General features: G+C 34.8%; 1 protein-coding gene across 2 annotated transcripts; it reads right to left on the bottom strand.

The window, feature by feature from the left end:
• Positions 1-539: 539 nt before the first annotated feature.
• Positions 540-7502, bottom strand: LOC149927426 (E3 ubiquitin-protein ligase ZNRF2). 2 transcript variants are annotated; one of them, XM_090158831.1, is made up of 5 exons: positions 7173-7502; positions 6942-7037; positions 2771-2866; positions 2372-2477; positions 540-1252 (listed from the first exon to the last, which is right to left on the bottom strand). In XM_090158831.1, exons 1-5 carry the CDS (start codon positions 7270-7272, stop codon positions 1195-1197), a joined length of 456 nt encoding a protein of 151 aa, XP_090014957.1. In that variant the 5' UTR covers positions 7273-7502; the 3' UTR covers positions 540-1194. The 2 variants fall into 2 exon arrangements, with proteins under 2 accessions (XP_090014957.1, XP_090014956.1); XM_090158830.1 differs by having other exon boundaries at positions 6942-7502.
• Between the last annotated feature and the right edge of the window lie 8171 nt (positions 7503-15673).

Below are 15673 nucleotides of genomic sequence, written 5' to 3'. Positions count from 1 at the left end.
AAATTAAGTTAAAACTGAGCAAAATGAAGGAAAAATTATTTTTTATAAATTTGTTACAGTTGTTATTATTATTAAAGATTTAATTGTATGACTAACAATTATATAAATGCCATTTGTAACCTAAATTTTAAATAATAGTTTGTAGAAATGCGAAGTTGACTGTAGAGTAACTGGATAAATTTGGCTTTTCAAAATTTTAAACAATATTACGGTTCAATCAAACTAAATTTTTAACAATGTACTTTAAACGTATCTTAAACGTCATTGTTTTATAGAATTCTTAGGCAGGTATATATACACCCATATATTTTATTTTCTTTACATATACTCATCCTAGGTTTATTATTTCAATACAAATTATGGCGTATTCTTTGTAAGTCAAAATCGATTTAATCTTCGCTATTTTTTATTTCTTTTTAATATATTTGATTTAATATATTTGGAAGGTGAGGAATCGTTATCAAAAAATGGGTGTACAAAAAGCGACTTTTTTATTTTCTCAGCACAATGGTGCATAAAAAACTAGAGTGATAATATCATTCTTTGTTTTTAAATCCTCTTTTTATTTGTCAAGGGTTTTCAGGTATCACAAGGTGCTTTCATATTTGAAGCAAAGTCAGCTGGTCTTCTGATGACTGCATAAAGGCACGACTGAAAAACGGTCAAGAGAGCCTCGTAGTTTCTCGTATCAAATTTTGTTTTGTAATTTATTATTTTCCTCGTAGTTGGTTATGTAGTTAATGTCTGAATAGATAGAGCCGCGACTGCGGTGAAATGGCGGCGGAAGTTAATTTAAATTGTGATGTACGAAAAAAATACAGGTACACAAAAGCGTTCTGATCACATTGTCGTTTAAAATTTTGCACTTTAGATTTTAAAAATCACCTTGCTATAAAACTACCAAGAGCACTGAGTTTCAATTTTTCATAAGAGGGTAATAAATTTTCAATATTTTAATTTTTTAACTGACTAACGGGTTAATTTCTCATGAAAGAGTGTTTTAAACGCAAGGTTTTAACCATCAAAATTAGAATCCGCACAAATATATCACAAACCGAAAACAAATGGCAAAAAAATGAAGGCTTCTTATTTCGGGGGTAATGGGAGTTTAGTGGCGGGCATGCGTTGATCAGCGAATAAAATAGATTTTCCCCTTCAGTTTATAAAACAAAGATGGCGAAAGCTCTCTATTGGTCAGTCCAACGGATGCTCTGGACAGGAACGGTTCACTTCAAACCAAGCGTCAATGCAACTTTTTAGGGAGAAATTCATAGGAATTTATTAATTTATGTACATGAAATACTATGCAAATGTAAAAGAGGGTTACTTTACACATCTAAACTTTCTAAAGGAAGCTCCCGTACAACATATCTAAAGGGGAAACGGGTTACCTTATGATGTATCTAAAAGGGAAATGGGTCCCATTACAAGGAAAAAAAATTTCAAAATGGTTAAATCCAGCTTGAGTGATTAGACTTAAGAAAAAAAAGCTTAAGGTGTTTTTCTTAAAAAGTAACCTGACCATGAACTTGACGTAATCATATTTATATATAAAACGCCACTATCATTTTTTAGTATACCCACATTAAAATATAGTACAGGAATAGGAAAGAAGCAGATTTGCCCACTCAAGGTCAATAAAAATAAGTATGCAGGAATAAGTTATAGATAATAATTTAAGGAAATTTTAAGAGGAAATCAATTTAACATTTCAAGACACGTACCAGACTGGTGTCTTAATTTGCGCCTCATCAAGGCATTTTTCTAAGAAACCATATTTATAACTTTTAAATTTTGGAAAGTTTCAATTTAAAAAAAAATTGTTCTTTCAGTATAAAGTGCTAGACCAAAATTGACAAAATTAAATTTAGAGTTTTGTCAACAAAAACTATTTGGTCAATTGAAAAACACCTATTTTTCTCCTTTTATGTGACTTAGAAATCGCTTTTTACAAGTGTCTTTAACATTTGGACAATTTTCTGAATTTTAAGAACTAATATAATAAAATAATTAACACTCGGGAAAATTTTTTGGAGTATTTTAGTGAAAAATAGAGTTGACCATTCACTTCAGTTTTTGGCCATACAAATTTTTATTTGACATTTAACGTTTTAAAAATAAAATTTCTCCAAAACATTTGCAAAAAAAATTTATATTTTATGGTTTCCATTTTACCTTGTATATTATTAATTCTACAGAATTTTCAATTGGTAAATGGGTAAGCAAATATTTTAAAAATTCAACAATTTAATATTCCTAAAGGAACCCCACCCTTATATTATTTCATTGTCTTTTTTAAACGGCTATTTTTGGAAAGTGAACCCAGCAATATGTGAATCAATTAGGGAGGAACAAAATGGTAGATACTTACGTCTTGTGATATATACATAAACATGGTAATCGAGCTATGGTATTTCCCTGCATTAATTCTTCTAAACAAATGACACATTCTCCTTTTTCCTCTGTTAAAATATCCTCTGCAGAAACAAATCAAAAAATACTTTTGTAAATACAGGGATGGAATGAAAAACTACACATCACAGCAGACAAAAAAAATAGATATAAATATAAAACAAAAATAAGCTTTAAATTATTTTGTTACATTACAATATCACAAAAAATCCTTTCCAGCTGCACTAGTTAGTACAGGATGATATTTGAAAAATTTTAATTAGTAGGACAATTATATTAATGTAGGAAGACTGATGCCAATTAAATGGACAATGCTTAACACACGGTTAAACAAAAGATTAATATTAAAATATTGTACCATTATAACTGATCCTGGGCTTTGTTAAACACATAACCAGATGGCACTCGACGTCGTCTGATACGACAAATTTTGAACAAACAGGGCATTTTATTCCTGAAAATGAAATAAAAAATAAATAAAAGACAGACAACGTAACAAGACCCATCAACCGTCAAATCAAAAAGTCCGATGCGAGCGACCGAAGCCTACCAGCAGGGAGAGATTTAGGTGGGGGAACAGTTTATTTCGATTATTAAAACGTTTCGATTACGCAACCTAGTAATGATTCAGAACAATACTTAAGTCATTAATATTCTCAATATATGATATTTATTGATCGTTCTGAGAGACACACAGGCACCAAACAACCCCTTTCCACAAACATTAGATCATTTTATTTTTAAGTAAAATAAATACGGGAAAAGGGTTTGCGTTTAGAGTCCTAATTTTTAATGTTGCAATCTTTCAGTTGTTTTGCTTATTAAATAAATATTTACAATAAACTATTGTGATATTATATTTGAAATAAAGCAAGGATTTGTACAAGCTTAATAAATATTACAAGGGGCAGGGCCGCGGGGGTAGGGGTAGGTAAAATGTTACGTCATATTTCATATTTCTATCCGGGAACCTAAATGTTTAATTATTTTTAGGTACACTAGTAATAGGGTTGGCACTTTTTTTTGTTATTTTTAATAAAAATCAAATCAATATTTTTTTTTATTTTATTGAAATGATTTTTATACAATTAATGGATTTTTTTCCTGTATAATTAACGGTTATTTTACTTTTATCAATTAGCTTATCTTGAAGTAAATGAAATCTTAATTAAATTAAATTATGATTTAATATTTTAGTTTGCTCAGGTTTTCTATGTATTTTTATTTTTTCAAGAACCATTTTTTTGCCATTTTTATTCCTCCATTGCAAAAAATCACTTGATTTCTAATTTATACTATAAGAATATGATTAGATTTCTAGAGGTACAACAACAAATAAATTCGATTAATATTGAAAGAAATTAAATAATTATAAGGTTCATGTTATTATAATTCAGAGGGGTTGAGTGTTTGTTAAAGGGACTTGAAAGTTGTGGATATTTTTAAATTTGAAAACGGTATAGGGGGTGGTAGTCTTACCAAATGTTACTCTTCGATTTTTTTGCGTTAGGTAATTTGAGGAAACAAACATCGAAATTCCTAGAGGTTTAATAACTATAATCAGAAGTTAATAATATATATTTTACGAGAAAGTATCCGTCAAGGTAATTAATATTAAACTTTCGTGGGCCCGACTAAACCTTTCGTGGGACCTGGGCACAGTGCCCGTTGGATAAAACGGACCTGGTTTCAAGAGAATAACATTATAACAAAAGGGACATAATTACAAAAAGTGTGACAATCCCTGTACTTTCGTATGCTAAAGGTTTAATGAATGCTCGGCTCGAGATCGACCGCATAAAAGACTATTTATTGTCGCCTTTTTGGATCATTTTTTAGTCCATGGTATTATATCGTAGGTAGATGGCGATAGCATCTGCACAGAACGATGAAAAATAAAAAAATTCACTAGCTTTGACCAGCGCTACTTAGTTCCTCCGTTCCTCCCTACGAGGCGTTATTTGTTGGTTTTAACTTCCTTCCCTCCCCAAGGCATACTTTCCCTTCTCAACTTGTATTTCGCTCGTAACATTCATTACGAAATAGGTCCGATTGACACACTTTTGGTAATTATGTCACTTTTGATTATAACTATAAGGAATAGAACACTTCTCTCGTAAGAGATATCTTATACACTTCTGCTACAATGGATTACGTGAGGATTCCTGTACGAATATCCCCCCCCCCTCCAGTCATTAGATTTCTTCATTAGCAAAAATTCGGAAATTAGCGTATGACTAAATGAGATTATTTTTTTGAAGGGACGTGATAATGTAGGGGCAGTAGTGCAATAAATGAAGACAAATTTCCGAGTAGGGTATAATACCGTTTGCTCCTAAAATAGAAATAAGAAAAACTGCAGATGGACTCTTTTTTTTTTCTCTTTGCTAGATGGAAGATGAAGGAAGCCATAGGAAACGAAACCGAAAACAGGGCAGAGACGTCGGAGTTTGAAAAAAAGAGAAAAATTCCCTTAACATCAACAAATTAAACCTCTAAGAAATAACGCATCCCTAATCCCCTAAAAATAAAGTACTTTTTCTACCAAAACAAGTAACGGTGCGGAAAAAGCAACGTCCATAACGTTTCTGAAGAGAGAATTATACTATTAAACAAACAACTTTAATTTGATTGTTACATAGAGAAAAATAGTGTCACTATAATCTAGGCCGATCTGGGTGAAGAGTGGGGAATATTAAGGGATCTGAATCGAAAAATCTATACGACTTTGGGAAACCAGTTAAAAAGTACTGGTAGACGAGATTAAAAGTCTGGTTTTTTTCCACTAAAACATCACGAGGTTTTCAAACACTTTAGAATTCCTGTAAAGTTCTTTAAAAGGTCATCACATACCGAAATAATTTTCTTCGGAATGAGTTGGAAAAGATTGCGAAGAACAAAATAAGGCTATGCTTGACAGACAACAGTCATGTTATTATAAGTCAGAACTGTAGGGAGAGAGGGGGGCATTTAATAGGCCTTATAAAACCAGAGGTAGGCCAGAAAAATCTAATCGACGCGCTAAGTTCGATAGCGCTGGTAAACCACAGATTTTTAAAACGTCCTTCAATTTTCCTTCCTAACCTAATGATAAAAACAATTGTGGGATAGTTCATTTGGAATTCTCGTCAACCATGACAGAATGACACGAAAAATAAAAACGATTGCGCACTTTATTATAACTTTTCAGTGGACCGAATAACGAGAAATATTAGTGAAGATATCGTACATAAACAAAGATAATCTTTAAGAATAGTTTCCCGTCTTTCACAACAATTTCTAGCATCGTCATAAACCAAAATTAGGTATCCTTTCTAGGAATTTCAGTGCCTCCACCCTCGTCCGCACGGGGGGGGGGCACTCCGGAAAAGGGGAGCGTGAGCCGACACTCGGTTGGTACTCTGGTGTTGCCTAATATTTAACATTGAGGCCTATCTAGGAATCTAATTGAAATTTAAAAGTGCTGAAGTTAGCCTACTCATAGACCGAGTGTAAAATTTCGGTGATAAGCGATGACAAACCTCTCAAGGTTACAAATGTCAAATTCTACATATGCCTGTGATTTCAGTCTCACGTGACCTGACGTCATCCATGCTTTTTCGCATAGTGAAAAAAAAGAGGGGTCGGACATTTACCAAAATCCCGTACACTTTGTCCAAAATCGCAAATCTTTTAACTCTCTATATGGTAAATTCACATTGAAATCCCAAAAGTATTGATAAAATCGCCAAAATCTCTATGAAATCCCATACAAAATAATGGCAAGAGTCAGACCCCTCGGAAAAAAACCCTGCACCAAATGGCGGCCATAGCCAAAGCTACGAAGTGAAATTACTCTATTGTTTATGGGTTGCTTTATTGCCCTCTACAGTAGAATTTTAATTAGTAACTGTGGTAGTTATGTATAACAAGGTCCTCTCATATTGACTCGTTACTTCACAACCAATATTACTGTACGCAGGAATCCATAACGCTACTTATGGATTCCGGCTGTACGTTAATAAGCAAAACTTCAGGATGCTGTAAATAATTTGAGATTAAAAGTCACAGGCAAATATGTTGAAATTACCAATATTCAACAAGATTGATAAACGACTTTAAGGATAGAGATTTTCTCCTCGCTTTGGGAGTGTTTTCATAAGGGATTTATCCATATTTCCACATACCATAAAAATAAGGCTGCATATCCCTAAGGAATGACCTATGACATAAAATTCCATACATAACAGCCTAGTTCATATCACAACACATATCATTTGGAGTTAAATACACCTAAGAACTAATGACAAGAAGTTGTGTTTTTGTTTTCGCGGTTAGCGCACTTTCTGTATAATAATGCACGAGTCTTTTACTTATTTCAAAGCTTTAACATAAAATTATTGTTTCTAAATACCCGAAAGTGTCAAATACTGGCAATACAATAAAATACGCTTACCCATTAAAAGAAACATTCGCTCATATTCAAGATGCAAGGCATCAATGAAAAAGGGTAACGCAATAGACTTCTTAAGAGCAACAGAAAAGCTTACCATTAAAAGAAACTAGCTGTACAGGCAATGAATGAGCTGCAAATATTCTTCCAAGAGGCAGCTCATCCGGGGTGCTATCTTCGCTGTCAGGCGATCCTGAAACACCAAAGACACTATGACCCGGCGGTATTGAGATAGGTTGACCAGAATGTCCATTTAATACACTAGAAAGGCTGCGAGCCCGTTGTCGGGCATCATTTCCACTACTAGGACCAGTTCTTTGAAACACACCTAAACCACCAGAAGCGGAGGCGGTAGTTGTCCCTGCAGTCGTGCTGCCCGAGGTTTGAACTCGAGGACTATTAGCGTTAGTACTTTGCTTTCCACCCATTGTTTCAGAGTATGAATTTAATAGTTCCGATTGCGATTCGCGTATTCCAAGTATTTAACATGTTCAAAAGACTACTTTCGTCTTTTGACGAGGTTTCAGTCAAAGATCAAGAAATGTATATTAATTTGCGAAGAATTTCTTTCATACTTCTACGCTGAAACGCAATAACATTTGGCCTAGGCCTACGGCGACGCGTTATAAAACTGATAGTCCGTCCACTGCCTTCTAAATACTAGGCCTAGAGATACAAAAATAAAGGGGGTGGAAACATAGATTTACAAAAGACCCTAGATGTCGCTCCCTGCGGCAAACGAAATTTAACGAACGCGGGAAAATAGACAAATAACTCGATGGCTGGAATTTCGAATTTCTGTATAAAGTGGGTAGTGTACAGTAAAATAGAATTAGACATCTACACCATCTATTGCCATGGCTTAATTAAAAAAATTGTGTCTAGACTACAATTCTTAAGAAAACTTCAACTATTAAATTAAAACTTCAATAGATTGCTATTAATGAGTAATCCTGCTGATACAAGTATTTAACTTTTACATTATTCCCCAAATTTATACTACATTTTGGGAAATATAATTCCTAAATACCTGAGAATTTCTAAGGATAAATAACCTATTCCAGATCCACCATATTCGCGAATCGTGACCCATTGAAACCTAGATAAGTAGCGGCTAAAGCAGACGCTATTAGTTTTGTGTATAATATTGTAACATTTATATTATAGACTTTCCGCGTCGCTATTCGCAAATTGAACTTTAAATAATTGAAAATACTTATATTTTGCTAAGTTTATTTAAGAAAAAACGTTCTTATGACTTTTTAATTTGTCTGTAGCAGACACTAGATCAGCAGTTCCCGAAAGGTGTTCCGTGGAACCAAAGATAATTTAAACTCGTACGAGTTTAAATTATCTTTGGTGGAACCCTAGTGTTCTGTGGAAGGTTCACAGGGGTTCCGAGCATAGAGATAGAAAAGAAATAGGGGGAAGATTAACGCGTTAAGGCACCACTGTTTTTGACCGGGAAAATTCACCCCCCCCCTCCGCGCATGCATGAAAGCGGAGATGGGCAGAATTTGCAACGCCATCTATCCTTCTTTTGTTCACATCAAATGACAGTTGATTTTCAAAAAGACATAATGTATTTCATTTTACCGCGCGTCGATGGCGCCACGTTATCTGCTCATCTCATGGCTTCCTACATTGGCGAAAAGGGGGTCGGCACTCGCGGTCAACTTCGCCAGGTACAATAGTACCTCTATTTCTTTTCTTTCTCTATGGTTCCGAGAATTCGCAGAGCGGCCATCTTTGTTTGTGTCAAGAGACTTTTAAGTTAAAAAATTAGTTGGGGTTCGCCTGAACAAAGATAATATAACTACGTACCCTAGATTCGAAATCTCGGCGTTTCTCGATAGCCCGTTTTCTCGTGAGGCTTTTACTGAGTTCGCGCCCAAAGGGGGCGCATTCAGAACTTACGCTGGGGAAAATTCGCGTAAAGCTTTTCTCCCGCGCCAGTGACGTCATTGGGTTCCAGTAACACGAGCAGACGGGCAAGAAAGATGGCTTATATTTATTTTAGAGCTGTCTGTCTTTAGATAATTTATAGACCCATAATATAAATGGGTTATTTCAAGTTGACATATTTTTAAACTTTAATTAATAAAATATGATATATATTTTTTAAACAAAATAATATAGATAACTTTTATCTATTAATTAATTTTCTTAGGTGATGTAGTTTATGTAAAATATAAACATGAATCTTGGCACGATTTATGAACCTTGGTTCGCGCCGGAAGTCGGAAAAATCGGGCTCCATAGCAGGGTGAGAAATAAGGAATTTCAATAGATAACCCAAAATTATATTACTTACCTTTAGTTTTCTTTCGTTTAGAAGCATTTTTAGAGCTACAGGCATGATCCATTATTGTTTTAAAACCATATAACGCAAAAATATCTGATATCTTGAAAACCGCAAGTCAAAAACCACGGCGCAATTTCGTTTTAACTAGACTGATGTAGGTAGGCCTGCCAGCTCCATGGGGGCAGTTTTTTCCGACTTCCACCGGTTAACTCAGTAACAGCCTGCGTTACGTGCAAGGAGCTTGATTTCCAATCTAGGGTACGTAGTTTTATATTATCTTTGGCCACCTGAATTAATGGCTTCAAAAGTCGCATGATGACTTAGGCCTAAGGTGGTGCCTTGGGTATTAGCCTAGCGGATTATTATTATTATTATTTATTATTATTATTATAATTTAGGGTTTCATAGTAAAAAAAAATGGGAACCGCTGCACTAGAGCATAGGCGCTACCTCGGAGAAGCTAGCGCCGTTACGCCACCTAGACTCGTTTCGGTTGCGAATTGGTATACCATATCACGGCCAACTTTGATCACGCGCTGTTGGCGCTACAGATGCCAACACATTCGTCGAAATTCCGCGACCAAGGATTTTCCCCCTATAAACTGTACTATAACGTGTAGGAGTTCAGCGCCACGCTCGGGTTTTATATTGGCTTCAATGTAAAAACTATTCTAACAATAATAATCCGCTAGGGGCGCTCACGTCATACACATTCTTTTGCTCATAGGTTAACACAGAAACGTCAACGAAGGAGATGGCCGCTGTAGCGCGAGAGATAAAAGTTGGCCGTGACCATATATTTATTAAGTTCTTTGTTTTTACTTCTGGCAACGCTGTTTCCAAGCCTTGTCATGCGTGTTTTTTGGGCGCCAATTCTGAGGTATTATAATTGTAAGCCTATCGCGAATGTTAAACGGTTAATTTAGTTTAGTAGTCTAGCTATGTTGTACATGTAATTTAAACAAAAATCACCTAAAATGAGTCAGAAAAGGCATAGTGGAGGTGAAGCAAATCCAAGATAGAAACCATGGATACAATTTTGTTGCTTAGAAAAATTAGTTGCTTCTTGTTTTTGAACATTTTCCTAACTTGTCCTGGAAAAAGTAGCGTTTTCTTTTAGGTATACTTTTTTTAAGGAATTTGAAATTGTATCTGTTTTTCTTTATGTTGACCATTGTGCAACTTGTTTTCTTTGACATGACAAACAATATAACATAGTTGTAAGGGTCTGCAAAATATTTGGTTAGACCAAATAATTCGATCGAATACCAAACCGAATATTCGATTCGTCGAATCGAATAGCACTTGGGAAAGTTCGCGAATATTCGTTTTTCTTGATCAAATAGTCGAATATTCGAAAAGATAGGAAAAAAGTATTTGGTATTTTCAAATAGTTTGCAAACTGGTCGAATAACCGCGGGTCTTTTTCTAATTTGTTGAGTTTCAAGGCTATCAGGGAGAGCGCTATGAAATTTCCAAACTAGTGCTTATTTCTGGCACCTCTCTTTAGGCCACAGCGGCAAGGACAATATAAAGAGTAAATGGCACGTCCATTATTCATACCGTGTGTATTAAAACTTCTTAGCGAAAGGCAGAAGCTGTTTATTCTAGCAGGCTAGATTATTCGCGTGTTCTTTGTTATGGAATTTTCTAGAATAGCAAAGAAACTAAAACGTAAACCAAGTTCAAAACAAAACTAATAACTGGGAGAAAGGTTGAAGTAAGTAACTTTTGGGATTTTTCGGTTTTGAATTTTTGAGTTCACTAAATTATTGGTTTAAAATTATTATAAATTCAATTAAATATTATTTTTTATTTGTAATAAAAGATCTGCTCCTTCGTGTTTTACATATATTTAAAAACTCGAGATTTTAATGAAGTGTTTGCAAAGCATGAAAAATATAGCAGATCCTATGATTTTAATTGTAGTTAGTAGTTACTAAAAATAAAAGTCGCTAGCTGACTTGGACCTGGGGTAGTTAAACTTTAAAAATGTGTATTTTAAATTTTGTTTGTAAAAGTTTTCTTTGAAAAAGTTTAGTGGTATAGTTTAAATTTATGAAATAAAATATAAATTATACATTTGGTTTAGTATTTTACTATTGCAAGTAAAATGAACAGTGATTTCAATTACTTTTTTATTATTTTGACAAATATGCAAACTATTTGGTTATTTCAAAACCAAATTAGTCGAATTATTTGGTATTCGTAATACTATTTGGTATTTGATCAGTTGATTTTGGCTTAAAATTTTGCTCTAAAAAAATTCGACCAAATTATTTGACGTATTAAATATTCGATTTGGTATTTGACGTGCCTTGAAAAAAAATATTTTACTCGATTCGATCCCCAAAAAATGGTATTTACAATTTCCGAATTTTCCCCTTCCGACGGCAGCAGGCGCTAAAGCGTCTAGCCAATGAAAAATGTACCCAAGAAAATCCACGACTTTTGACGGGTTGCGTTCTCCTTGTGTGGGGTGTTGCGTTTGTAGCTCCTAGCTGGCAGCCGTCGGAAGGGGAAAATCCGAAAATTGTCTTCCCCCCCGTCCGTAAAACGTTCAGCGTAAGGGTTCGTCCAATGAAATTTGTACACAACACTGCTAGCTGCATTATCCTTGTGTTTGTTGCTCCTAGCTGGCAGGTCTTCGTGACAAAGAACTCCATCTGGTTGTTGGAAACTGGTTGATTTATTCCGATATCCATCAACTATGCAAACGAATAATCATTTAAAAGCCTGCAATGCAAAAGAATTTAACAATTTTTCATATTGAGCCGTTATCCTTATTATAATTAATTACATATTCATGATAGTCCATCCCTAGAGTTTATTTGCTGTAAGTATCCACACATTTTTTCATCGGATCCATTCTTTCAACTTTTTGGTCTCCTAAAATAATTTAAGTTGTTTTTAAGTGGTAGGAAAAATATACAGAATATTTAAATTCACCTAAAACTACTGCATTGCCTTCTACTGTTACTCCAATTAACATTTTCCCAAGCAGATGGTACGAGAAGAACAGTGGGAATTAAAGAAAATTAATACACATTAAAAAAGGTTACTGTCTGACCTCAATGCTGTGGTTGCATGGGCCACTTTAAAGGGACTCACTTTCAATGCTGATAAATGTTCGGTTTTACATTTAGGCAATAATAAACCAAACTTTGATTATACTCTATCTGGTTCTATTATCCGAACCACTCTCTCTGAGCAGTATTTGGGTGTCATGGTTGATACGGGGGTAAAAGTTTTCCTGTCATGCTCATAAAGTCAATAAGAAAATTTCCTCCACTACTGGTATTATCCGTCGTAAGATCGTCGATTGTTCTCCTAATTTAATTCAAACCCTCATCTTCAAACTGGCCCTTCAGAAGGCTCAGAATTATTTTCCCAAACTTCCATATAAACTATTAAACTCCCAGCCCCTACTCGTCTACAAAAGCTTCATATTGAACTAATTCTCATTCGTCATCGCCTTAATAACCTTTGTCCAGTTCATGACTTCTACAATAATTTACCTCTTAATTTGGCTGATTTTTATTCTGTTAACTCTTATCAAACCCTTGGCAATTACCTTAAATAAACAGCGGCCTCATTGAATTTTATATTCATTTCGCTTGCGCCTGATAGACCATGTCACGTAGATGCTGAGGGTATTTTTTATTTTGGCCGCAAATGATTATTTAATTTTTTAATTTAATTTAAAAAATTTAAAATTTTTGGGCATTTTCACGTGTTTCGTTGTACTTATTTCCGTCGTGTGTTCACTGACACCACAGTTTCGGTGTCCTAATAATTTCCACGTGATATTCCGGTAGTTTAGAAAATCAATTAAAGCTTAAAGTTTTTGTTCATTTTCGAGGTGTTTTGTATTCTTGGGCCACAAACGCTTATTTCAAGTTTTAATTTAATTTAAAAGCTACACTTGTTTCGGCCTTTTCACGTTGTTGGTTGTTGTTGATAATTTAAAATTATATACTTGCTTTGTAAAGTTTGGTACTGTCATCTAGGTCGCGTTATAGATGGCCCATCGCTTTTTTTAGTATGGGGTTGGGGAGGCGCCGCCAGCGCTTGAGCGAAGTGAGTGCGCGGCGCCGTCAGGCGCCAATACGGGGAATTTTAAAGTTTTGAAAATTCATCGAATTTAGTAACGTCTTTTACGTGTTTTGGATGTAATTATCTTCGTCGGGTTGTCGCCTACACCGCGGTTTGTTACTAAGCGTTTGTTTCGGTTTTCACTCTTTTGTTTCAGTTAATCGCACGTGTTAGTGTTACTCGACTTAGTTTTGAGGCCGTGTTACTTTCCTGTATATTAAATGCTTCAAACCTGTTCTAATTTTTGTTACTATTTAAGTTGATACGATTTCACTAATTACGATGCCACTAGGTACGATTACAGAAGGCCCACCGTCAATGCTCAGAATGGGGATGGTGCGCGCCTAAAAAGTGGTGTCGGCGTATACACGATGGAACTATTTTTTAAGAAAATCGTTACTTATCCCCTAAAATTACTACTTTTTTAAAACTAAGTTAATTAAAAAAATTATCATTTGCGGACCAAAAAACACTTAGTAATATACGCGTCAAGTGCTACATTATCCGCCAAAAAAAATACATGAGGCCGTGGTAGTTCAATTTTGCCAAACCGCGTATTCACACTTCCCACTGTCTTATCGAAATGCCTTTCAGGACAAAACTTCCAGTTATTTATATGGCAAACACTTCAGGTCGTTTATCTCTAATTTCTGTTCTGTACCTCATTTCAATTTAACATTTTTTCTCTTGGTTTTAAGTATTAAAATGTAATTACTCGACATTTTGTTCTCTCATTGCTTTGATTATATTTTGTACCAGTTCTGTTCATTTCATTCAAAATATGGCCTCTGGATCAAATTAACGTTTTGGAAGAACTATTCCTCCTTCAGACTTGTCTCATTAATAATTTTACAATCATATAACCATATGTAACATAACTACTCATAAGTATGCCACTGTACGCTGGACTACGTTAGATTTTAACCTTTTTATTCATCCTAGTAATTTTGGAAGTCACACTATTGGCTACTAACATATTTATTTCAGCCAATGGAAAACCTCTAAATTGAGAAGGAATTTTTTGCGTCGGAATTTTAGTCAGCCCAATGGAGCTTTACTGAAATTTATAAACTCGGTTTGTGCGGATGAAGTTAAATAATGAGTAGTTTAGAAAAATGAAAGATTGTGGAAAATGACCAATACGGTTCAGTGATCGCTTTCCAAAAATGGAACAAGTCGTCGAAGTGGGATATTCCACCAGCGTTTTTAAAACCCATACTAGGGCGGCGTTCAGTGAGAGTAATCGGACCTGCAGCGTTTCTGAACCGTTGCATATCGTTTGCAGCGTTACGTCAAGAGCTACTGAACGCTTTTCTGTACTCACGCAATCGGTTAAACGCCATTACTTTCCTTAACGTTGTGACGTCACGCTGCAACTGAACCGGCTCCCCCAGACGATTGAAATGGTTTCAATCGGTTGAGCAGCGTAACGTCATACTGGAAGTTTAAAAAATCGTACAGTAAAAAACCGGTTTCTAAATCTTGAACCGTTGAATTTGTTGCAAGTTACTGAACGTACCCCGAGCCTAGAAGAGTTAGGCCTATGCTCAAAAGAATCTGCAAAGACTCCAACCTTGTAGATGCGCCAAAAAAGCTCAACCTGAATTTCAACTATTTTTTCCAATAAACCTGCTTCTTAGCCTTCTTTTATCTGACAATGCAAATTTATTTTAGAACGTGAGTCTCCGAAAATTTCATTAATTTGCAAATTCATTGCATTAACAGCACTGGACACTATATTGTATCTCATTTTAACTACTAAGCCTTGGTTGTTCAAACAGGTTTGTTTACTAAAATAATGGCCGTCGATTTATCAGACGTAGAGCTAATAGGCGATATAATAAAGTAACGTGGCCTTCTTGTTTTGATGGGAAAGGCCACCTTCCACTATGCTTCCATTAGCTTTCCCACCAAAGAGCCTATGAATTCATCCGTAGGCTTTAACTGTACTATTTAGTTATCCCATTTTAACAAGTTGAGCAAGCATATCTGACTTTATAATATCGCCTATTGTGCGATGGTATAATCGGCATTTGAGATTCGATGACGTCAAATATTACATCAAATATGACGTCAAATATTACGTAGAGTACGGATGACGCAATATCAGTGAAACAAACCGTTAGTGAAGAAATAGAGCTAGTGGCATACTTATGAGTAATTATGTAACATATGATATAACCAAATAATAAAGCTTTATACTAAAATTTAAATCATACAAATTTTTTAATGCTCAAAAAGATTTTGGATTCCGTTTTAAGTTATTTGAAATTTGGCGCAATGGCTCATTGGTTTTTTTAATTACTAACCAAAGAAAGAGATGGCGCTTTTTAGCTCTATTTTTCCTGTCCTATTCATAGATATAATTATGTATTTTGTCTATGGGTTTTACAAAATGTACTTATGTACGGGACTAAATAAAACCTTGA

Source organism: Leiobunum rupestre, chromosome 9 (assembly GCF_980474605.1).
Source record: "Leiobunum rupestre chromosome 9, qqLeiRupe1.1.hap1, whole genome shotgun sequence".
NCBI classification, from domain to species: Eukaryota; Metazoa; Arthropoda; class Arachnida; order Opiliones; family Sclerosomatidae; genus Leiobunum; species Leiobunum rupestre.
This window is presented reverse-complemented; position numbering and strand designations above follow the sequence as displayed.

Coding starts and splice junctions, on each gene's coding strand:
- LOC149927426 (XM_090158830.1), bottom strand. CDS start 7,272: ATGGGTGGAAAGCAAAGTACTAACGCTAATAGTCCTCGAGTTCAAACC. Junction 2,478..2,770: donor GCCCAGGATCAGTTATAATG/GTACAATATTTT, acceptor TTGTTTCTGCAG/AGGATATTTTAACAGAGGAA. Junction 1,253..2,371: donor TTATGTATATATCACAAGAC/GTAAGTATCTAC, acceptor CTCCCTAAAAAG/TTGCATTGACGCTTGGTTTG.